The sequence below is a fragment of the Heterodontus francisci genome, unplaced genomic scaffold (assembly GCF_036365525.1).
Source record: "Heterodontus francisci isolate sHetFra1 unplaced genomic scaffold, sHetFra1.hap1 HAP1_SCAFFOLD_490, whole genome shotgun sequence".
NCBI lineage: Eukaryota > Metazoa > Chordata > Chondrichthyes > Heterodontiformes > Heterodontidae > Heterodontus > Heterodontus francisci.
In genome coordinates this window covers 378,231-403,551 of record NW_027142139.1, presented here as the reverse complement: position 1 = coordinate 403,551, position 25,321 = coordinate 378,231, and the positions used below count along the sequence as shown (strand labels likewise).

Sequence of the window (25,321 nt, the reverse complement as noted above, 5' to 3'; positions counted from 1 at the left end):
AACTGGGGCAGCAACAGCAGAAAAGTTGGTAGAGTAAATTACATGAACTCTAATACAAGTAGCAATGGTTTACAGAGCTCATAGCTGGAGATAGAGTTTTGCCAGGGATAAGAAAAAAACAAAAAGGAGGGCATAGTAAATTACAAGAACAGTAATGTTGTTAAACTTGGTTGAAAACATTAATACCTGGATAGAGAGACTTACCAGGGACACCGATAATAGCAAGGATGGGATACTAAATGTGTTCAATGATCTTCAGTGTAAGATAGATCCGATAATCGAAAAGAATTGATCATAATTTGCAGAAAGACTGTCAAACTCCCATAGGAATTGAGTGCAGAGGGGATGGATGCAAGGGCAGTTGCATGCTCCTCTTGCAGGATGTGGGAGGTAAGGGTCACTTGTGTCCCTGCTGACTTCACCGGTGAGAAGTACACCCAACTCCAGCTCCTCACAGACCGTGTTCGGGAACTGGAGCTGGACCTGGATGAACTTTGGATCATTCAGGAGGCTGAGGGGGTGATAGAGAGCAGTTATAGGGAAGTAGTGACACCTAAGTTACAGGATAAAGGTAGCTGGGTGACCGTCAGGGGAGGGAAAGGGAATAGGTGCACAGTGCAGGGATCGCCTGTGGCCGTTCCCCTCAATAATAAGTGTACCGTTTTGGATACGGTCGGGGGGAATGACCTACCAGGGGAAAGCCACAGCGGCCAGGTCTCTGGCACTGAGCCTGGCTCAGTGGTTCAGAAGGGATGGGGGGAGAATAGGAGAGCGATAGTGACAGGAGATCCAATGGTAAGAGGAACAGACAGGAGATTCTGTGGTCGCGACCGAGACTGCCGGATGGGATGTTGCCTTCCGGATGCCAGGGTCAGGGATGTCTCGAATCGAGTCGACAGGATTCTGAAAGGGGTGGGAGAGCAGCCAGAGGTTGTGGTACACATCGGTACCAATTACATAGCTACGAAAAGAGATGAGGACCTGAAAAACAATTATAGGGAGTTAGGTTGGAAGCTAAAAGGCAGGACGAGCAGAGTAGCAACCTCAGGATTGATACCGGTGCCACGTGCCAGCGAGGATAGAAACAGGGAGCGAGTGCAGCTGAACACGTGGCTGCCGAACTGGTGTCGGAGGGAGGGTTTCTGATATGTGGATCATGGGGATACCTTCTGGGGAAGGTGGGACCTGTACAAGACGGACGGGTTGCATCTGAGCTGGAGGGGCACCAATATCCTGGGCGGGAGGTTTGCTAGAGCTCTTCGGTAGGATTTAAACTAGTTTGGCAGGGGGACGGGAACCGGAGCTACGTATCAGTGGATGGGGTAGCTGTTGAACAGGCAGATACAGAGTGCAGAGAGTCTGTGAGGAAGGTTAGACAATCGACACGACAAATTTGCAGCCGGTGTGATGGGTTGAAGTGTGTCTATTGTAACGCAAGAAGTGTCAGGAATAAGGGTGATGAACTTAGAGCATGGATCAGTACTTGGAGCTACGGTGTTGTGGCCATTACGGAGACTTGGATATCACAGGGGCAGGAATGGATGTTGGATGTTCCGGGGTTTAGATGTTGCAAACGGAATAGGGAGGGAGGGAAAAGAGGTGGAGGAGTGGCATTGCTAATCAGGGATAGTATCACAGCTGCAGAAAGGGAGGTCGTCGAGGAGGGATTGTCTACTGAGTCACTATGGGTGGAAGTCAGAAACAGGAAAGGAGCAGTCACTTTATTGGGAGTTTTCTATAGACCCCCCAATAGCAACAGAGTCACGGAGGAACAGATTGGGAGGCAGATTTTGGAAAAGTGCAGAAGTAACAGGGTTGTTTTCATGGGTGACTTCAACTTCCCTAATATTAGTTGGAACCTCCTTAGTGCAAATAGTTTCGATGGAGTTTTTGTCAGGTGTGTCCAGGAAGGTTTCCTGACTCAATATGTAGATCGGCCGACTCGAGGGGAGACTATGTTGGACTTGGTGCTTGGCAACGAACCAGGCCAGGTGGTAGATCTCTCGGTGGGAGAGCATTTTGGTTATAGTGATCACAACTCCCTGACCTTTACTGTGGTCATGGAGAGGGACAGGAGAAGACGGGATGGGAAATATTTAATTGGGGAGGGGAAATTACAATGCTATTAGGCAGGAACTGGGGAGCATAAATTGGGAACAGATGTTCTCAGGGAAATGCACGACAGAAATGTGAAGGTTGTTTAGGGAGCACTTGCTGCGACTGCTGGATAGGTCTGTCCCGATGAGGCAGGGAAGGGATGGTAGCGTGAAGGAACCTTGGATGACGAGATGTGGAACAGCTAGTCAAGAGGAAGAAGGAAGCTTACTTAAGGTTGAGGAAGCAAGAATCAGACAGGGCTCTGGAGGGTTACAGGGTAGCCAGGAAAGAAATGAAAAATGGACTTCGGAGAGCTCGAAGGGGACATGAAAAAGTCTTGACGAGGAGGATGAAGGAAAGTCCCAAGGCGTTCTACACTTGTGTGATGAACAGGAGGATGGTCAGAGTGAGGGTAGGGCCGATCAGAGATAGTGGAGCGAACTTGTGACTGGAGTCGGAGGAGGGAGGGGAAGTCCGAAATGAACACTTTGGTTCAGTATTCACTAGTGAGAGGGACCTGGTCATTTGTGAGGGCAGCGTGGAACAGGCTGATATGCTCGAACAGGTTGAGGTTAAGAGGCAGGATGTGCTGGAAATTTTGAATGATATGAGGACAGATACGTCCCCGGGGCCAGACGGGATATACCCAACCTGTCGCCTTTGGCGACGATCTTTGCGTCCCACTGTCCACTGGAGTAGTACAGGATGATTGGAGGGTGGCAAATGTTTTTCCCTTGTTCAAGAAAGGGAATAGGGATAACCCTGGGAATTACAGACCAGTCAGTCTTTTGTCGGTAGTGGGCAAATTATTGGAGAGGATTCTGAGAGACAGGACTTATGATTATTTGGAAAAGCATGGTTTGATTAGAGACAGTCAGCATGGCATTGTGAGGGGCCGGTCATGCCTCACAAGCCTTATTGAATTATTTGAAGATGTGACAAAACACATTGAAGAAGGAAGAGCAGTGGATGTGGTGTATATGGATTTTAGCAAGGCGTTTGATAAGGTTCCCATGGTAAGCTCCTTCAGAAAGTAAGGAGGCATGGGATTCAGGGAAAGTTGGCTGTCTGGATCCAGAATTGGCTGGCCCATAGAAGACAGACGGTGGTAGTGGATGGAAAGTATTCAGCCTGGAGCTCGGTGACCAGTGGTGTTCCACAAGCATCTGTTCTGGGACTTCTGCTCTTTGTGATTTTTATAAATGACTTGGATGAGGAAGTGGAAGGCTGGGTGAGCAAGTTTACCGATGACACGAAGGTTGCTGGAGTTGTGGATGGTGTGGAAGGCTGTTGTAGGTTGCAACGAGACATTGACAGGATGCAGAGCTGGGCTGAGAAGTGGAAGATGGAGTTCAACCTGGAAAAGTGTGCAGTGATTCATTTTGGAAGGTCGAATTTGAATGTGCAATACAGGCTTAAACACAGGATTCTTGGTCGTGTTGAAGAACAGAGGGATCTTGGGGTCCATGTCCATAGATCGCTCAAGGTTGCCACCCAATTTAATAGGGTTGCTAAGAAGGCGTATAGTGTGTTCGCTTTCATTAACAGGGGGATTGAGTTTAAGAGCCGCGAGGTTATGCTGCAGCTTTATAAACCCCTTTTAGACCACACTTGGAAGATTGTGTTCAGTTCTGGTCTCCTCATTCGGAAGGATGTGGAAGCTTTAGAGAGGGTGCAGAGGAGATTTACCAGAATGCTGCCTGGACTGGAGGGCATGTCCTACGAAGAAAGATTGAGGGAGCTTGGGCTTTTCCCATTGGAGCGAAGAAGGATGAGAGGTGCCTTGATAGAGGGGTATAAGATGATGAGAGGCATAGATAGAGTGGATAGCCAGAGACTTTTTCCCAGGGCGGAAAGGGCTATCACCAGGGGGCATAATTTTAAGGTGATTGGAGGAAGGTTTCGGGGAGATGTCATAGGTGGGTTCTTTACACAGTGAGTGGTGGGTGCGTGGAATGCGCTGCCAGCGGTGGTAGTAGAAGCAGATACATTAGGGACGTTTAAGCGACTCTTGGATAGGTACATGGATGAATATAGAATGAAGGGTAGGTAGTTAGTTTAATCTTAGAGTAGGTTAATAGGTTCGGCACAACATCGAGGGCCGAAGGGCCTGTACTGTTATAGGCCTCACATAGGTTCTATGTTCAATAAGCCTCACAGTGTTCGTCACAGTAAAATACACTGAAGAGTTTATAAACACAGAGCTGACAGACCAGGAGAGGCCTCACAGTGTTAGTCACAGTGAAATACACTGTAGAGTTTATAAACACAGAGCTGACAGACCAGGAGAGGACTCGCAGTGTTCGTCACAGTGAGATATACTGCAGAGTTTATACACACAGAGAGCTGACAGACCAGGGGAGGCCTCACAGTGTTAGTCACAGTGAAATACACTGCAGAGTTTATAAACACAGAGCTGACAGACCAGGAGAGGCCTCACAGTGTTCGTCACAGTAAAATACACTGAAGAGTTTATAAACACAGAGCTGACATCCCAGGAGAGGCCTCACAGTGTTAGTCACAGTGAGATATACTGCAGAGTTTATACACACAGACAGCTGACAGACCAGGGGTGGCCTCACAGTGTTAGTCACAGTGAAATACACTGCAGAGTTTATAAACACAGAGAGCTGACAGACCAGGAGAGGCCTCGCAGTGTTCGTCACAATGAAATATACTGCAGAGTTTATAAACAAATTGAGCTGACAGACCAGGATAGGCCTCATAGTGTTAGTTACTGAAATACACTGCAGTGTTTATAAACACAGACAGCTAACAGACCAGGGGAGGCCTCACAGTGTTAGTCATAGTGAAATACACTGCAGAGTTTATAAACACAGACAGCTGACAGACCGGGGTGGCCTCACAGTGTTAGTCACAGTGAAATACACTGCAGAGTTTAGAAACACAGAGAGCTGGCGGACCAGGGGAGGCCTCACAGTGTTAGTCACAGTGAAATACACTGAAGCGTTTGTAAACACAGAGACCTGACAGACCAGGGGAGGTCTCACAGTGGTAGTCACAGTGAAATACACTGCAGAGTTTATAAACACAGAGAGCTCACAGACCAGGGGAGGCCTCACAGTGTGGGACACAGTGAAATATACTGAAGTGTTTATAAACACAGAGAGCTTTTCATACACTGGAAACACTGGTACCCACCTCTGGTCTGCTCTCAGTTGTTTTGTTCACGAATTTATAGAGACCATTGTAAGCTACACCTTTCCTGGATTCACTGTTCCTCTTTCTAATTGTCAATCTATTCAGAATCATTGGCCAAATGTCCAGCTGTCCTATTAATGATGAAACTAAACAACATGTTTGTCCTCCATTGAGCTGATGGGCAGAGGGAGATTTCTCTGAATGTGTAGCCGAAACGTCTGAAAATTTGGTTCAATATTTGTTTTTTATATTCTATACAACACAAGTCTGATTGTGCGGCCCTCCCTCAGTACTCACCATCCGACAGTGCGGCACTCCCTCAGTACTGATCCAGTGACAGTGCAGCACTCCCTCAGTACTGACCCTCCAACAGTGCGGCCCTCCCTCAGTACTGACCCTCCGACAGTGCGGCACTCCCTCAGTACTGATCCGCTGACAGGGCGGCACTCTCTCAGTCGTGACCCTCTGATAGTGTGGCACGCCCTCAGTACTGACCCACCGACAATGCACCACTCCCTCATTACTGACCCGCTGAGAGTGCGGCATCCCCTCAGTACTCACCCTCTGACAGTGCAGCACACCCTCAGTACTGACTCTCGGACAGTGCAGTGCTCCCTCAGTACTGACTCTCGGACAGTGCAGTGCTCCATCATTACTGACCCTCTGTCAGTGCAGCACTCCCTCTGCACTGACCCCACGACACTGCTGTGCTCCCTCAGTACTGACCCTCCGACAGTGCAGAGCTCCCCCAGTACTGACCCGCCGACAGTACGGCACTCTGTCAGTGCTGACCCTCCGACAGTGCAGTGTTCCTTCAGTACTGACCCTTTGACATTGCTGTGCTCCCTCAGTACTGACCCTCCGACAGTGCTGTGCTCCTTCAGTACTGACCTTATGACACTGCTGTGCTCCCTCAGTACCGAACCTTCGACAGTGTGGTAGGCGGTGGCGTAGTGGTAGTATCACTGGACTAGTAACCCAGAGACCCAGGGTATTCCTCTGGGGACATGGGTCCGAATCCCACCACATGAGAAGGTGCAATTTGAATTCAATTAATAAATCTGGAATTAAAAGCTTATCTAATGATGGCAATGAAACCATTGTCGATTTTTGTAAAAACCGATCTGGTTCACTAATGTCCTTTAGGGAATGAAATCTGCCCTCCTGACCTGGTCTGGCCTGCATTTGACTCCAGATCCACAGCGATGTGGTTAACTCTTACATGCCCTCTGAAATGACCTAGCAAGACACTCAGTTGTATCAAACCACCACAAAGTCTATAAAAAGGAATGAAACCGGACCGAACACCCGACAGCGACCTAGGCACCGGAAATGACAAAGGCAAACCCAGCCCTGTCGACCCTGCAAAGTCCTCCTTACTAACATCTGGGGCCTTATGCCAAAGTTGGGAGAGCTGTCCCACAGACTAGTCAAGCAACAACCTGACATAGTCATACTCACGGAATCATACCGAACAGACAATGTCCCAGACAATGCCAACACCATCCCCGGGTATGTCTTGTCCCACCGGCAGGACACACCCACCAGAGGTGGTGGCACAGTGGTATACAGTAGGGAGGGAGTCGCCCTGGGGGTCCTCAACATTGACTCCGGACCCCATGAGGTCTCATGGCATCAGGTCAAACATGGGCAAGGTAACCTACTACTGATTACCATCTACCGCCCTCCGTTAGCTGATGACTCAGTACTCCTCCACGTTTCAAACCACTTGGAGGAAGCACTGGGGTGGCAAGGGCACAAAATGTACTCTGAGTGGGGGACTTCAATGTCCATCACCAAGAGTGGCTCGGTAGCACCACAACTGACCGAGCTGGCCGAGTACTAAAGGACATGGCTGCTAGACTGGTTCTGCGGCAGGTGTCTATTTTTTTAAGAGATATAGCACTGAAACAGGCCCTTCGGCCCACCGAGTCTGTGCCGACCATCAACCACCCATTTATACTAATCCTACACTAATCCCATATTCCTACCACATCCCCACCTGTCTCTATATTTCCCTACCACCTACCTATACTAGGGGCAATTTATCATGGCCAATTTACCTACCAACATGCAAGTCTATTGACTTGTGGGATGAAACCGGAGCACCCGGAGAAAACCCACGCAGACACAGGGAGAACTTTCAAACTCCACACAGGCAGTACCCAGAATTGAACCCGGGTCGCTGGAGCTGTGAGGCTGCGGTGCTAACCATTGCGTCACTGTGCCGCCCACACGAGGGAAGAACATTCTTGACCTCGTCCTCACCAATCTGCCTGCCGCAGATGCATCTGTCCATGACAGTATTGGTAGGACTGACCACCGCACAGTACTTGTGGAGACGAAGTACCGCCTTCACATTAAGGATATCGTCCATCGTGATGTGTGGCACTGTCACTGTGCTAAATGGGTTAGATTTCGAACAGATCTAGCAATGCAAAACTGGGCATGCATGAGGCGCTGTGGGCCATCAGCAGCAGCAGAATTGTACTCAACCACAATCTGTAACCTCATGGCCCGGCATATCCCCCACTCTACCATTACCATCAAGCCAGGAGATCAACCCTGGTCCAATGAAGAGTGCAGGAGGGCATGCCAGGAGCAGCACCAAGCATACGTCAAAATGAGGTGTCAACCTGGTGAAGCTATTCCCAGGACTACTTGCATGCCAAACTGCGTAAGCAGCATGCGATAGACAGAGCAAAGCAATCCCATAACCAACGGATCAGATCTAAGCTCTGCAGTCCTGCCACATCTAGCCATGAATGGTGGTGGACAATTAAAAAACTAACTGGAGGAGGTGGCTCGACTAATATCCCAATCCTCAATGATGGGGGAGCCAAGCAGATCAGTGCGAAAGATAAGGGTGAAGCATTTGCAACAATCTTCTGCCAGAAGTGCCGAGTTGATGATCCATCTCGGCCTCCTCCTGAAATCCCCAGCATCACAGATGCCAGACTTCAGCCAATTCGATTAACTCCACGTGATATCAAGAAATGACTGAAGGCACAGGATACTGCAAAGGCTATGGGCCCTGACAATATTCCGGCAATAGTACTGAAGACCTGTGCTCCAGAACTTGCCGCGCCCCTAGCCAAGCTGTCCCAGTACAGCTACAACAGTGGCATCTACCCTGCAATGTGGAAAATTGCCCAGGTATGTCCTGTACACAAAAAGCAGGGCAAGTCCAACCAGGCCAATTACTGCCCCATCAGCCTACTCTCAATCATCAGTAAAGTGATGGAAGGTGTCATCAACAGTGCTATCAAGCAGCACTTGCTTAGCAATAGCCTGCTCAGTGACGCTCAGTTTAGGTTCCGCCAGGGCCACTCAGCTCCGGACCTCATTACAGACTTGATTCAAAGATGGACAAAAGAGCTGAACTCAAGGGGTGAGGTGAGAGTGACTGCCCTCGACATCAAGGCAGCATTTGACCGAGTATGGCAGCAAGGAGCCCCAGCAAAACTGAGGTCAATGGGAATCAGGTGCAAAACCCTCCACTGGCTGGAGTCTTACCTAGCGCAAAGGAAGATGGCTGTGGTTGTTGGAGGTCAATCATCTGGGCTCCAGGACATCACTGCAGGAGTACCTCAGGGTAGTGTCCTAGGCCCAACCATCTCCAGCTGCTTCATCAATGACCTTCCTTCAATCATAAGGTCAGAAGTGGGATGTTCGGTGATGATTGCACAATGTTCAGCACCATTCACTGAAGCAATCTGTGTATAAATGCAGCAAGACCTGGACAATATCCAGGCTTGGGCTGACAAGTGGCAAGTAACATTCGCGCCACACAAGTGCCAGGCAATGACCATCTCCAACAAGAGAGAATCTACCCATCTCCCCTTGACATTCAATGGCATTACCATCGCTGAATCCCCCACTATCAACATCCTAGGGGCTACCATTGACCAGAAACTAAACTGGAGTAGCCATATAAATACCGTGGCTACAAGGGCATGGCAGAGGCTAGGAATCCTGAGGCGAGTAACTCACCTCCTGACTCCCCAAAGCCTGTCAACCAACTACAAGGAACAAGTCAGGAATGTGATGCAATACTCTCCACTTGCCTGGATGGGTGCAGCTCCAACAACGCTCAAGAAGCTCGACTTCATCCAGGGCAAAGCAGCCCACTTGATTGGCACACTATCCACAAACATTCACTGCCTTCACCACCGACGCACAGTGGCAGAAGTGTGTACCATCTACAAGATGCACTGCAGCAACGCACCAAGGCTCCTTAGACAGCACCTTCCAAATCCGTTACCTCTACCAACTAGAAGGGCAAGGGCAGCAAATGCATGGGAACGCCACCACCTGCAAGTTCCCCTTCATGTCACACACCATCCTGACTTGGAACTATCTCACCGTTCCTTCACTGTCGCTGGTTCAAAATCAAACATCTCCATTTCAAACAGCATTGTGGGTCTACCTACCCCAAATGGACTACAGTGGTTCAAGAAGGCAGCTCACCACCACCTTCTCAAGGGCAATTAGTGATGGGCAATAAATGCTGACATAGCCAGTGACGCCCATATCCCATGAATGAATAGAAAAAAATATCAATGATTTACAAGGACCGAATGTTTGGTTCCTAACGGTAGGAAGGTATGGTGTCAATGGACGGAACGAGGAATTTGGATAGGTTAAGTGAGTGAGAAAAAATTTAGCTCATGGATTATAATGTGGGAAAATGCGAATTTACCACGTTAGCGGGAAGAAAAGAACAAACTGTATCTCATTTGAGAGGAGAGACTGAAGAACTCTACCATGCAGATGGACCTAGATGTCCCGGTACATTAATCACAAGACGTCACTATGCAGGTACAGCAAGTGATCCGGAAGGCAATGGAAGTTTAGGCTTTAATGCAAGGGGAATCGAGTATAAACGGACAGAAGTTCTGCTACAGCTGTAAAGGACCTTAGACCTCATATGGAGGTCAGTTTTGGTCTCCTTACTTAAGAAATGTATCATTGCATTAGAAGCAGTTCGGGGAAGCTTCAGTCGACTGATTCCTGGGATGAAAGTGTTATGCTATGAGCAATGGTTGTGCAGATTGGGCCAGCACGTATTGGTGTTCAGACAAATGAGAGCAGATCTAATTGAAATATAAAATCCTGGGTGCAGTAGGGGGCGGGGTAGGGGGCAGGTGGGGGCGCTGGCTGGACAACGTGGATACAAAGAAGATGTTTCCCCGTTCTACAACTAGGAGGAACAGTTGACAAGCTGGGTGTCTATCATTCCATCGTGAAAGATGGAGATGAAGAGCTTTTTCTTTTCTCTCAGAGGGTCGTTAGTCTCTGGAATTTTCTTCCCCAGAGAGCAGTGCAGGCTGAGTCATTGGGTATAGTCAAGGCCGAGTTAGATAGGTTTTTGATCGACACGCAAGTCAAATGTTATGGGAGACAGGCAGGGCACATGAGTTGGGTCCACAATCAGCTCAGCTATGATGTTATCGAATATTGGAGCAGGTTCAAAGGGGATGAATTGCCTACTCCTGCTCCTATTTTTGTGTCGTGTTCTTGTGCTTGTATTTAAGTGAGTGTCTGTGTGTGTGGGTTGTGTGTGTGTCTGTGTGTAAGCATGCATGTGTGAGTGTGTCGTATTCTTGTGTGTGAGTGTGTGTGTGTGTGTGTGTGTGTGTCAATGTGAGTCTGTGTGTGCGTATGTGTGTAATTGTGTGTTTAGTTGCATCCCTCTGGTCTCTCTGTAATCATCCGTCTCAGCACAGATAAAGTAAGAGGACTCTGGAGCGTTACCCGCCTCAAAGTACTCACTAATGGAGCTCCATTATTTTACTACATCCTATTCTTTTCCTTTGCCAGTAGGAGTTCATAACAACCAACTATGAGACCACAAAACTGACGGATTTGTTCCAGTAGTGCACAGAAATTACGAATGATATGATCATAGAGCAAAGATCATCAGCCTGTCTGGTACAGCGAATGATGATTTCTGGAAAAAAATTAAGGAATTAAAATGAAATGCCTCATTCAAATCGTTAGTTTTGTTTCAACTGGAACAAAGTGTACGATTCTCGTTACAAAACTTTAGGAAAAATGTCAAGACCTGGGAGAAGGTGCAGTGGAGGCTTACAAGTCTTAAATGAAGCGAAAGAGAGAGAGAGCGAGAGAGAAAGAGATGGAGAGAGACGGAGATGTTTGAAGGCTTGGCTGCCAATGTTGGAAATTTTAAAATAGGCCAATGGTGATTAAAGCAGGCAGTGTAATAAATATTGACAAGAGACTGATTTCCACTTTAATGCATCTTTGTTATCAAGTTATGCTGAAGGATTGGGATTCTCAATTTCAGAGAAGGGTACATTAAGGGGTGATCTGACCCACATTCACAAGATGATGATGGAAATAGGTTGTGTTCCCGTTGAGCTTGTTCCAAGAAAATAAGTTCACGAGGACCCTCGCTCAGAATTTTAAGTAGTCCATGCCTCGTCTAGTTTGGATGTAATGAGATGGTTCTTTTCCCAGAGAATAGTGAATTTCTACACCAGGCTGATTTCCCGTTCAGTGGATCGTGATTCGATGAATTTCTCTAAGCGAGAGGTCCACCTGATACTGTTTGGGGCACATATCACCTGTTGCAAGAGGATAGGGGAGCTGCATGTGTACAGTGGTTAACACGTGTTGAAGGGAAGCCACATTTACACAGCGAGTAACGTCTCGTGAGGGGGAACCACATCCACCGAGCGGATAACACGTGGAGAGGGGGAGATGCAACCACACGGTGGGCCATCATTTCCAAGAAGGAGAAGAGGAAGCAAACTCCATAATTGTGTTTCCCTCACACTGCACCCCGCCCCCATGGTCGAAAATTACGTTGAGCGGGGTTGGGGTTAAAGTATTAATGTGTCTGGCCCCTAAAAACTTCCCTGCATTTCAAACTATCAATTGTCTTTATTTCATTGGGAATCCTCCGTCTCTTCACCAAGCCCTTTTGGAACATTCTTTGTTGATTCTTTTTTGTCGTTTCCTCTCACAAAGATGCTGGCCACTGAGGGGCAACGGGACAGGCCATAGTCATCATTGTTGCCGAAGAGGATCCGGGTGGAGACAAGACTGAACCAAGCTTATCTGTTTCCTCCAATAGCGCCAGAAGACACTTGTGGTATGTAGCTGCAGCAAGCAGATTACATTTTTGTTTAAAATAGATATCAAAGAAAATATGTTCCTTTTCTTTCTGGCAATTCATTACCTTGCCTCATTCAAGTGGCCCAGTCTTCACCTGCAAAAACAGACAGGGATTGTTTGTCGGCCATGGCAGTCTGCACAACTGAACCAGATCCTGGAACTCTCTCCATAGCAGCCACTGTGGGAACTCCATCGCCAGAAGGGATAGGAGCTAGTTCAGCATATAAAGTGGGATTAGATTAGGTTATCTCCTTTTGGCCGGCATGGACACGATGGGCCAAGTGGTCTACTGATGTGCTTTAAACTTTCTAAGATTTTATTATTCAATAGAAGGCCGGAAACCACCTTCTCAAGTGGCAGCTAAGGCTGGGAAATTAATGTCACTGTTGACAATGACAAGCACATCCTGTGAATCAATCTATACAGCGAAAATATTTTGGAAAGATATGACAGATATTTGCACTGTCACAGACATTGGTGAGTGGGGGAGGGAGGCAGGGGAGGGGGCGTAGGTGGGGGTGGTGACCCTGCAGTATGTATCCATGGTCTGTGAGTAAGTACGTGTGGTTTATGAATTAGTTCATGTGCGATCTCAATCTCACAGTGCCACTGAATATGAACGGGTAGATGAATAATGTCTGTCTCCACCCCAGTCTCACTTCATCTGCAATGGAAATCCTCAGCCATGCCTTTGTTATCTTCAGAGTTGAAGAAGATCTCCTATTTTCCACTCTTCATCAACTTCAACTCATCCAACTTTCTTCTGTCCCATGTCTTAACTCGCATAATGTCCCATTCACCCATCTGCCTGTGTTCGCTGACCAACTTAAACCATGGTCCAACAACGTCATTTTAAAATAAAAACTCATCCTTTCCATGACCTCATCCCCATCTCAGTAACCTCTTCAGCCCCAACAACCCTTCCTATATCTGTAACCTCCTCAAGTCACAAGACTCCCCATCTCTGTCACTCCCTGCAGCCCCTACTTCCATCTCTATCGCTGAAACCTGCTCTAGGCCACCAACCCGTCCTATCTCTGCACCCTCCTCCAGACCTACAATCCGCCCTATCTCTGTAATCACCGCAGGACGATACAGCCTTCCCTGTCTATTTAACATTCACAGACTCTACAACTGTCACAATCTCTGTTTACGACACGATCTACTGCAAGACTACCTCTCTATGCCAGCTCTTCCATCCCCTGCAACGCTCCGAGACCTTTGCTCTCCTCTTTGACATCGAGAGCATACCCAATAACGCCCCCAACAACACCGCAGTCTCACCCAGAAAGAAAGAGAGGGAGAGACAGCAATGAACAGGTTGGGGGAATGGAAGGGAGACCCACTCAATAAAGTGTCTCCAAAAATGACACAAATAATATTAATCAACTGACATGAGTAGATTTGCACAATCTGCAAAATTTTGCTTGTCTTTGAACATGTTTTCTTTGCTGAAGTGGACTGATGAACTAAGAATGGAACAGTGGAGTTTGAGGGGAGATTGTGATTGCTGCTTCCCCTCCTATCCTGCAGGTGACACTATGAATCTCATCTGCCCCCTTTATTCTTGCGATTAAAAAGGTTAACTCTTGCCCACCGACACATTGTTCTTTGCATTGTGCAACAAGCCACCTCACCAAACCCATACAGTGTTTTTACAGTCATTCAACTGTTGGTCACCTCTTGCACGCCACCCAGCTACGCTTTGGTATGTGTGACAGCTGGCACACCAGTGGTATTCCAGTCATCCAGCTGTCGGTCACCTCTTCTCTCCTGCTCTACTGCTCTTCGGCATATGTGTCTGCCCCACCCCGACCCATCAATTTATTTTGGGTCATCCAGCTGTCAGTGCTCTCATGCCCGTTGGGGATAAATATTATATTCATGGACTGGAAGCACTGGGATTCGCCTCTGGGCTGCTCTCAGTTGTTTTGTTTATTCATTAGTTGAATAACTGATGCAACGGGATATTTCACCAGACTCTTGAGCTGCTCTCTGAATTTGGACTGAGTCACCCCATAGATAAATGTGTTTGTGCAGCTATTTAAAATCCGCAGCATCCATCCGACTTGTTGAAATATAGATTCAGAATAGTCGTAGTCCCTGGGATCAGATACTGTGATGTTATAATATAAGAAATGCACAACATCCACAAACCACAAAAGTATGAAGCTTCCGGATATGGTGAAGAGTAAAATGACAGACTTCCTTCTGCTCTCCATTTCGGAGTCACTGCGATTCTCTCCCTTGTTCTGCCCCTTCAGTCCCTTACGGACTTGACTAGTCACAAAAATGTGTCTGACTGTCAGAGTATTGAGCAACAGAATTAAAACAAATGGGAGAAATGGGGTTAAAACAGTGTCAAACCAGTCTAATCCCATCCATCCAAGCTCAGTATAATAGCTTGACTTCATAACACAGAACCACGGTACATTGTCTATTATCCATGCAGGTTCAAAAGTAAAGAAGTAAGGGATGTTTTCAAAACAGAGGAGTATGCAGGTTGTTGCTAGAACCACAGCCGCTGTTTTCTCAGTGCAATATTTTGTTTTCAGATTCTGGCAACAAATAGCCACAAATCGATCAAAGGTGAAAGTGATGGTGAACCAGACAGAACAGTCTGTGGCTGCACAAAACAGTACGATGTTAACACTACACACAGTGGTGATTTTCAGGAAAGTACCCGGGAAATAATGAGCACTGATCCGCAACAGTATGACCTCAGTGACAATAACGAACAGATCTGCCGTGCCCATGGCCAACAGGTAGCGAGTGGTGCAGGTGGAGAGGCCGCACTTTCCCCGATAAAGGATCACAATCGTCAGTAAATTAACTATAATAGAGAGAAGAGAATAATGACAGGAAATTACTGGTAAACATTCTCCAGACAGTAACGGCAGGGCTTTATCACAAACTATAACTCACAACAGATAGAATAAAACACGATATTGGCTATTAGATCCGTCCTCCCCACAAGAAATGGACCCCAACCGTGAGATTGGACCCCACACCCTGGGGTCCGCCCTTCCAGGATCAGAATTTCCTCCAGGAGGGAATCTCTCTCCCAGTATCAGACCATACATCGTCTCCTGGATCACACATTCCCCAGGTCCCATTCCTCCCTGGACTGAGATCACATTTCAGGAGGTGAAATCGCACCCCGATGTTGGGGATTGGCAGCCCAGTTATCGGACGTTTCATCACTCTCTCCCCTTCTCGAGTGTACAATTAGACACCCCGATCACATTCAGCGCCTCCCACACCCCGCGGTCAGCTTTCGGACTGCCCTGGTCCGAAGGTTTGCTCCAGACTCCTTCCTGTACGATTGGAAGCAAAGCCTGTCTTTCAGTCTGACATCAGGACGGGGAGCCTGTCGAGGGTAAAACAGTCAGTGTAGAGATAAAACTCTGAAACTCCAAGCATCACCTAGACCACAAGTCTGTGAATATTCAGGTCGAAGTATTGGAGTAAATACAAAATACTGACACTGCTGTTAATATGATAAAAAAGACAATTTCGAAGAAGGAAAATGTGTTGTCGTGCTATTGTCACGGAACCAATATTCAAGAGTTCATGCTAATGCCCTGGGGACACAGGTTTAAATCCCACCACGGCAGCTGGCAGAAATTAAATTCAATTAAGTAATAAAACCAGCTGATTAATAAAAAATCTGGAATTTTAAGCTCGTCTCAGTAATGGTGCAATGAAACTATCATCAGTTGTTGTGAAAAAAATTAGCATCACTAATGTCGTTTCAGGAAGAAAATCTGCCTTCCTTACCTGGTCTGGCTTACATGTGACTCCAGACGAAGAGCAATGTGGTCGACTCTGAACTGCCCTCTGAAATGGTCTTGAAAGATGCTCAGCTGTCGAGGGCAATTAGGGATGGGCAACAAATACTGGCTTTACCAGCGACACACACATCCCGTGGAAGAATGAAATAAAATAAAACTATCTGTCGGTCGGGCAACATATATTGTCACAGAAAGGGAGTTACCGTTTCTGTCTGATAGGCGTTCGCAAATACTGGGCGATGTTAGAGATTTACACTTTTAAAACAATGATAAAGTCAGTGAAAAGTCGGGTATGGGGGTGGAACGAACAAAGGGGAAGATCTGTGATCAGGTGGAGGGGCGGGAGTGATACAATGACAAATGGAATTATTGTGAATGGGTCAAAGAAAAAAGAACGGATGGTTTCAGTGGAGATACAAATGGTTCCAGCAGAGTAACAGAGGACGAGGGGAACGTGGAAAATTTGGCAAAGACGAGAAAGATTCAGTGGCCTGGAAAAGTGACAGAGAATGGTGGGGAGACCCCATGGATGTGGATCAGCCTACCGACTACCCATAGGGAATTCCCACCCCAAACAACAGCCCACAGTACCTCCACTCTGAGTGACTCTGGACATGGTGAAGAATAAAATCGCAGACATCCTTGTTTTTTAGCTATCCATCAGTAACAGCACAGGCTGGCCGAGAAAGTGGGAGCAGTGTTTATTATCTGAATATTGTAATCTCTGTGGCGAACCCAATAGGCTTTAAAACACCTAATCGATAAATTCAGCACTGTTGGTCATTGAGCTTCAGTGGAATAGTGTAGGAGGCTGAGGATAGCGAGGTCAGAGTGGGAGTGTGATGTAGATCTAAAGTGATAATTGACTGGAAGCTCAGGGTCACGCTTGCAGACTGAACGGAGGAGTCCTTCAATGCAATCACCCAATCTGCGTTTGCTCCTCTCCCAATGTCCAGGAGATTCCACCACGTGTTGTCATAGAGTCATAGAGTTTTACAGTACAGAAACAGGCCCTTCGACCCGTCTGCACCAACCATCGAGCACCCATCCTAACAAATCCCATTTTACCACACTTGCCCACAGCCTTGTATGTTATGACGTTTCAAGTGTTCATCTAAATACTTCTTGAACGTTGTGACGGTTCCTGCCTCTATCACCCCTTCAGGCAGCGTGTTCCAGATTCCAACCACCCTCTGGGTGAAAACAAAGTCTCCACAACTCCCCACTAAACCTTGTGCACCTTACCTTAAGTCTATGCCCCCTAGTTATTGAGCTCTCCACGAAGGGAAAAAGTTTCTTCCTATCCATCCGATCAATGCCCCTCATAAATTTGTATACTTCAAACAGGTCCCCCCTCAGCCTTCTCCGCTCCAAGAAAAACAACCCAAGCCTATCCAGTCTGCCTTAATAACTGAAATTCTACAGCCCAGGCAACATCGTGCTGAATCTCCTCTGCACCCTCTCCATTGACCAGAACTGCACACAGTACTCCGACGGTGGCATAACCAGCATTTTATACAGCTCCAACATAACCTCCCTGCTCTTATATTTTATGCCTGGACTAATAAAAGCAAGTATCCCGTATGCCTTCCTAACAACCGTATTTGCTTGTGCTGCTGCCTTCAGTGATCTATGGACAAGCACCCAAGGTCCCTCTGACCCTTTGTACTCCCGAGGGTCCGACCATCCATTATATATTCCCTTGCAATGTTAGACCTCACAAAGTGCATCAACTCATACTTCTCAGGATTAACCTCCATTTGCCACTGCTCTGCCCATCTTACCAGCCCATCTATATCGCCCTGTAGTCTAAGGCTTTCCTCCTCACTATTTACAACATCACCAATTTTCGTGTCACCTACGAACATACTGATCATACCTCCTGTATTCACGAGTAAATCCTTAATGTACACAACAAACATTAAGGATTCCAGTAACGATCCCTGTGGTACCCCACTGGTCACAGGCTTCCATTCACAAAAACAACCCTCCACCATCGCACTCTGCCTCCTTCCACTGAGCCAATTTTGAATCCAATTTGCCAAATTGCCCTGGATCCCATGGGCTTTTACTTTTTTTAACCAATCTCCCATGATGGACCTGATCAAAAGCCTCATTGAAGTCCATGTAGACTACATCAACTGCTTTACCCTCATCTACACATCTAGTTACCACCTCGAAAAATTCAATCAAATTTGTTAGACACGATCTCCCCCTGACAAAGCCATGCTAACTATTCCTGATTAATCCTTCCCTCTCCAAGTGGATATTAATCCTGTCTCTCAGAATTTTTTCCAATACTTTCCCTATCACTGATGTCTGACTCACCGGCCTGTAATTACCTGATTTATCCCTACTGCCCTCTTCAATAATGGCACCACATTCGCTGTCCTCTAATCCTCTGGTACCTCTCCTGAGGCCAGAGAGGATCTGAAAATTTGTGTCAGAGCCCCCGCTATCTCCTCCCTTGCCTCACACAACAGCCTGGGATAGGGCTCATCTGGGCCCGGGGATTTATCAACCTTTAATCCCGCTAATATAGTCAATACTTCCTCTTTTACAATGCTACTTTGATCAAGTCTATCACAATCCCCCTCCCTAATTACTACATCTACATCGTCCCTCTCCATAGTGAACACAGATGAAAAGTATTCATTCAAAACCTCCCCGATGTCCTCTGGCCCCACACACAGATTGCCTCTCTGATCCCTAACGGGCCCCAACTTTTCCCTGGTTATCCTGTCGGCCCTAACATACTTATAAAACGCCTTGGGATTTTCTTTTATCTTGTCTGCCAGTGATTTTCCATGCCCTCTCTCCGCTCTCCTAATTACTTTCTTAAGTACTCCTCTGCACTTTCTATACTCCTCTAGGGCCTCCGCCCTTTGCAGCACTCTGATTCTGCCATATGCTTCCTTTTTTTCCCGTGATCCATCCTCTATATCCCTTGACATCCAGGGTTCCCTTGACCTGTTGGTCCGACTCTTCATCTTTATGGGAACATGCTGCACCTGAATCCTCACAATTCCCTTTCTAAATGACTCCAACTGGTCTGATGTAGACTTTCATTTAAGAAGCTGCTCCCAGTTCACGTTGGCCAGATCCTGTTTTATCATGTTGAAATCTGCCTTCCCCCAATTCAGTACCCTTATTTCCGGTCCCTCTATGTCCTTGCCCATAACAACCTTAAATCTTACAGAGTTATGGTCATTATCCCAGAAATGCTCCCTCACTGCTACTTCTGCCAGTTCTCCGGCCGCATTGCCTAGAATTAGGTCCAGTACTGCCCCTACTCTTGTAGGACTCACCACATACTGGCTCAAAAAGCTCTCTTGAAAGCACTCGAAGAATTCCGCCCCTTTAAGCTTTTTGCGTTAATGCTGTCCCCTCCAATATTGGGGAAGTTTAAATCCCCTACTATTATTATCCTAATATTTTTGCACCTCTCAGAGATTTGTTTACATATCTGCTCATCTACTACTGCCTGACAGATTGCAGGCCTGTAGTACACCCCCAGCTAAGTGATTGACCCCTTTTTTTTTAAGATCTACCCATATGGCCTCATTCGAGGAACCTTCCAGGATATCATCCCTCATTACTGCAGTAATTGACTCCTTTATCGACAGATCAATGCCACCTCCTCTTTTACCCCCTCCCCTATCACGTCTGAAGATTCTATAGTTTGGGATGTTAAGCTGCCAGTCCTGCCCTTCCCTCAACCATGTCTCTGTGCTGGCAATTATATATTCTCATGTGCTAATCAACGCCATCAATTCATCTGCCTTACTAGTTAGACTTCTTGCACTAAAATAAATGCAATTCAACCTTGCATCTTTTACTTGTACCTTAACAAGTCTATATTTGCTCTGCCTTCCAGACTGACACAGTTTCTCTTCTAATTTGTCTGTGCATTATCCCCAACAGTACCTGCACTTTGTCTCCATTCCCTCTGCCAAATTATTTTAACCCCCGTCCCCCCACGACCCAACAGCACCAGCAAACCTCCCAGCAAGGATGTTGAGACATTATAAATTTGCCTGCATAGAGATCTAATTTGAGTGAGCAGATTATGACGTGGGCGTTTGGTGCATGAGGGAGGTGAGTGAGTGACGTGCTCTTTTCTTTCTGTTTCTACCTTATTGCAGCCTCCATCAGCTGCCTCTCTCTTCGGTACCGGGGAAGTAGTTGATCGGTGAGGAACTGGTAAGTTATTTTACTTCTCATTGTAATAACAAGTTTTTAAAGTTCCGTTAGAAACATAGAAAAATTTGAGCAGGAGTAGGCCATTCGGACCTTCGAGCCAGCACCACCATTCAATACGATCATGGCTGATCATCAAAACTCAATACCTTGTTCCCACTTTCTCCCCCTATCCCTTGATCCCTTTAGCCCTAAGAAAGATATCTAATTCTTTCTTAAATATATTTACTTATTTGGCCTCAACTGCTTTCCGTGGTAGATAATTCCCCAGGTTCACCACCCTCTGGGTGAATAAATGTCTCCTCATCTCGGTCATAAATGGCTTACCCCTTATCCTTAGACTATGACCCCCTTGTCCTGGACTCCCCCGCCATCGGGAACATCCTTCCTGCATCTAGTCTGTCCAATCCAGTTGGAATCTTGTAAGTATCTATGAGATCCCCTCTCATTCTTCTAAACTCTGGAGAATAGAAGCCTAATCAACCAAATTTCTCTTCATACTCCTGTCCTGCCATTCCAGGAATCAGTCCGGTGAACCTTTGCTGCAGTCCCTCCATAGCAAGAACATCCTTCCTCAGACAAGGAGACCAAAACTGCACGCAATGCTCAGATGTGGTCTCACCAAGACCTTGTATAATTGCAGTCGGATATCCTTGCTCCTGTACTCGAATCCTGTACTTCTGAAGGCCGACACACCATTTGCCTTCTTAATTGCCTGCTGCACCTGCATGCTTACTTTCAGCAACTGGTGCATAAGGACACCCAGGTCTAGCTGCACCTCCCCCTTTCCCAATGTATCACCTTTCATATAATAATCTGCCTTTGGGTTATTGCCACCAAATTGGAAAACATTACATTTATCCACATTATACCGCATCTGCCATGTATTTGCCCACTCACTCAACCTGTCCAAATCATGCTGGAGCTTCATTGCATCCTCCTCACAGCTCACATTCCCACGCAGCTTTGTGTCGTCTGCAAACTTGGATATATTACATTTAATTCCCTCATCTATAGCATTAATATATGTTGTGAATAGCTGGGGTCCCAGCACTGATCCCTGCACTACTCCACCAGTCACTGCCTGCCACTCGGAAAAAGGCCCGTTTATTCCTACTCTTTGTTACCTGTCTGCCAACCAGTTCTCTATCCATGTCATTACCTTACCGCCAGTCCCATGTGCTTTCATTGTACACGTTAATCTCTTATGGCGGACATTATCGATAGCCTTCTGAAAGCACAAATGCACCTCATCCACTGGTTCTCCCTGATCTATTCTACTAGTTCAATCCTCAAAAATATCCAGTGGATTTGTCAAGCATGATTTCCCTTTCGTAAATCCATGTTGACTTTGTCTGATCCTGTCACTGTTTTCCAAGTGCTCTGCTGTTGCATCTTTTATAATGGACTCTAGCATTTTCCCCACTACTGAGTCAGTCTAACCTGTCTATAATTCCCTGTTTTCTCTATACCTCCTTTTTGAAATAGTGGGGTTACATTAGCTCTCCTCCAATCCGTTGGAACTGTTTCAGGGTCATGGGATTTCGAAAAAATGACCAGCAATTCATCTACCATTTCAAGGGCCACTTCCTTAACTACTCTGGGATGTAGATTATCATTCCCGGGGGTTTATCAGCCTTCAATCCCATCAAGTTGCCTAACACCATTTCCCTACTAATACTGTTTTCATACAGTTCCTCCTTCTCACTAGATCCTATGTTCCCCAACATTTCTGGGAGCTAATCTATGTCCTCCTTTGTGAAGACAGAACCAAAGTATGTATTTAATTGGTCTGCCATGTCTTTGTTCCACATTATAAATTCCCCCGTTTCCGACTGTAAGGGACCCACATTTGTTTGCCCTAATCGTTTTATATTTACATATCTATAGAAGCTTTTACCGTCAGTTTTTATGTTCTCTGCAAGCCTACCTTCATAATCTACTTACCCCCCCCCCCTTCTTATTCAATTATTTTTTCCTCATTTGCAGAATTCCAAACTGCTCCCAATTCTCAGAATTGCTGCTTGCTCTGGCCATTTTATATTTCTCCTCCTTGGATCTAATACTATCCCTAATTTCTTTTTTAAGCCACGGTTGAGCCACATGAATGATCAATTGTTGCAATTCATCCATGCAACCTTTAAATGCTAGCCATAGACTATCCAATGTCTTCCCCTTAAGTAACGCTCCCCAGTCTAACATAGCCAAATCGTGCCTCATGCCTTCATAGTTTCCTTTATTTAGTTTCAGGACCCGAGTCTCGGAATCAACTCTCTCACTCTCCATCTTAATGAAGAATTCTATCATGTTGTGGTCGCTCTTCCCCAAGGGTGCCCCCACAACTACTTTGTTAACTAACCCTTTCTCATTACACAATACCCAGTCCAGGATGGCCTGTCCTCTCGTTGGTTCCTCAATGTATTGGTCCAAAAAAAATCACGTACGCACTGCAGGAATTTCTCCTCTACAGTATTATTGCACATTTGGTTTGCACAATCTATTGTGGCCCGTCAGCTCATCCAAGGGGAATGGACATTGTGTGGTTTGTGGGAAGCCATGGATGAGGCACGTATCCTCAACTAACACATCTGCAAGAGTTGTCGCAAGCTGCAGAAGATTGAGCTCTGGCTTTCGGAACTCGAGCGGTGGCTTGCATCACTGTTGTCCATCCACGAGGTGGAGGACTCCATCAATAGCACGTTTACTGAGGTGGTCACATCGCAGGCGGGCGGAGAAGGAATAAGTGATCGCCAGGCAGTCAAAGAGAACCAGGTAGGCAGTACAGGAGTTCCCTGAATTTATCTTGCTTGCTAATCGGTTTTCCCTTTTGGACATTGGTGAGGGCGATTTCTCCTCAGGGAATGCAGCGAGAGCAACGTCCATGACTCAGCTGCACAGGAGGGGGAAAAGAAGAGTGGAAGAGCAATAGATATAGGGGATTCGATAGTCGGGGATCAAACAGGCGTTTCTGCGGCAGTTAATTTGACTCCACATTAGTACTTTGCCTCCCTGGTGCCAAAGCCAAGAATGTAATGGAGCGGCTGCATGACATCCTTCTGGGGGAAGGTGAACAGCCAGAGGTCGTGGTTCACCTTTATAGCAATAACATAGCTAGGAAGAGGGATGAGGTCCTGAAAGCAGATTCCATGAAGTAAGGAAGGAAATTAAAAAGCATGGCCGCAAGAGAAGTAATCTCAGGATTACTCCCAGTGCCACGTGATATAGAGCCCAGGAATAGGAGGATTGATCAATTAAGCCCGAGGCTGTAGAATAGGTGCAGGAGGAAGGCCTCAAATCTCTTCGGCATTCGGACTGGTTCTGCGGCAGGTGGGACCTCTGCAACATGTATGGGCGACAGCTCAACAGAAGCAGAACTAATATCCTCGCAGAGAGATTGGCCAGCCTGTGGGGGAGGGTTCAAACAAGCTTTTCAGAGGCAAGGGAACCTGAAGCATCGCTCAAACTGGATTGAATTAAAGCATGTAGCCGATGGTAGAAAAGTAGCAAGTAGAAGATAAGTGAAACAAAAGCATGCAACAACTAGGTTTAGAATGCAGAATAATAGCAAGAAGGCAAGCTTAAGGCATAGTACATGAATGTATGCAGCATTCGCAACAAGGTAGATGATTTAAAGGCACAAATAGAGGTAAATGAGTAAGATGTGATTGCCATTACGGAAATGTGGCTACAGGTTGACCAAGACTAGGAACTGAAGATTCAAGTATACTTGACATTTAGGAAGGACAGCCAAAAAAAGAAAAGGAGGTGGATTTGCACTGATAGTGAGAGATGGGGTCAGTACATTCGTAAGAGAGGAATTCAGATCGTAAGCAAAATCTGTGGAATCTGTTTGGGTTGAGCTAAGAAACAGCAATGGGCAGCAAACATTGGTAGGAGTTGTTTATAGGAAAACAAAAAGTAGTAGTACTGTGGGGTATGGTATTAATCAGGAGATTAGGGAAACATATAGCTTGGGTAATACAGTAAGCATGGGTGCTTACAATTTGCACATGGACTGGGTAACACGAATAAGCACTAATGCTGTACCACGAGTCTCTGGAGTGTGCTAGGGATGGTTTTCTAGAGCATTATGTTGAGAAACCGACTGGGGAGCAGGCTATTTTAGATCTAGTATTATTTCAAGAGAAATGGCTGATTAATATTCCTGTCATAAAAGAACCATTAGGGATGAGTGAATATGATATGACAGAATTTTACATTATGTATGACAATGAAGTAGTTCAAGCACGAGCCAGGGTGTTAAATTTGAACAAAGGAAATTTTGAAGGTATGAGGAGCAAATTGTCTGAGGTGGATTGGGAAAATAGATTAAAATGGATGACAGTACATAGGCAATGGATAATCTGCAAATAAGTATTGCATTGCTGAAAGCAACTATACATTCCATCAAGGCACAAGAACCACAAGAGTAAGGCAGTCAACGTGAAGAACAAAGGAGGTTAAGGATTGTCTGCAAATAAAGAAAATATAACGTTGCCAGAAATAATAGTAAACCTCAGGATTGGGAGGATTTGAGAATACAGAAAAGCAAGACCAAGAAACTGATAAAGAAAAGAGGAATAGAATATGAATGTAAACTAGCACAAGAAACTTAAAAACGGACTGTAAAACCTTCTATAGGTACAGAAAAAGGAAACGTTTGGCGAAGACAAATGTGGGTCAAGTGCAGGTAGAGTCAGGAGAATCTACAATCGGGAATAGAGAAAATGCAGAGAAGCTAAATGATTACTTTGTGTCTGTCTTCACCGAGTAAGAAACAAGGAATCTCCCAGACTTAGAAATCCAAGTGATGAGGGAGAAAGAGGAATTAAAGTACTTTAGCGTTAGTAAGAAGGTTGCATTGTAGAAAGTAAGTGGGCAGAACGTTGATAAGTCCCCAGGACCTGATATTCTACATCCCAGAG

The 25,321-nt window shown here is 46.3% G+C and overlaps 1 protein-coding gene across 1 annotated transcript; it reads right to left on the bottom strand.

The window, feature by feature from the left end:
- Window positions 1–14,324: 14,324 nt before the first annotated feature.
- On the bottom strand, window positions 14,325–19,186 carry LOC137366678 (probable G-protein coupled receptor 139). The gene is made up of 3 exons (XM_068028355.1): window positions 19,031–19,186; window positions 18,076–18,097; window positions 14,325–15,235 (listed from the first exon to the last, which is right to left on the bottom strand). The coding sequence occupies exons 1-3, from the start codon at window positions 19,184–19,186 to the stop codon at window positions 14,325–14,327; spliced, it is 1,089 nt and encodes a 362-aa protein (XP_067884456.1).
- Between the last annotated feature and the right edge of the window lie 6,135 nt (window positions 19,187–25,321).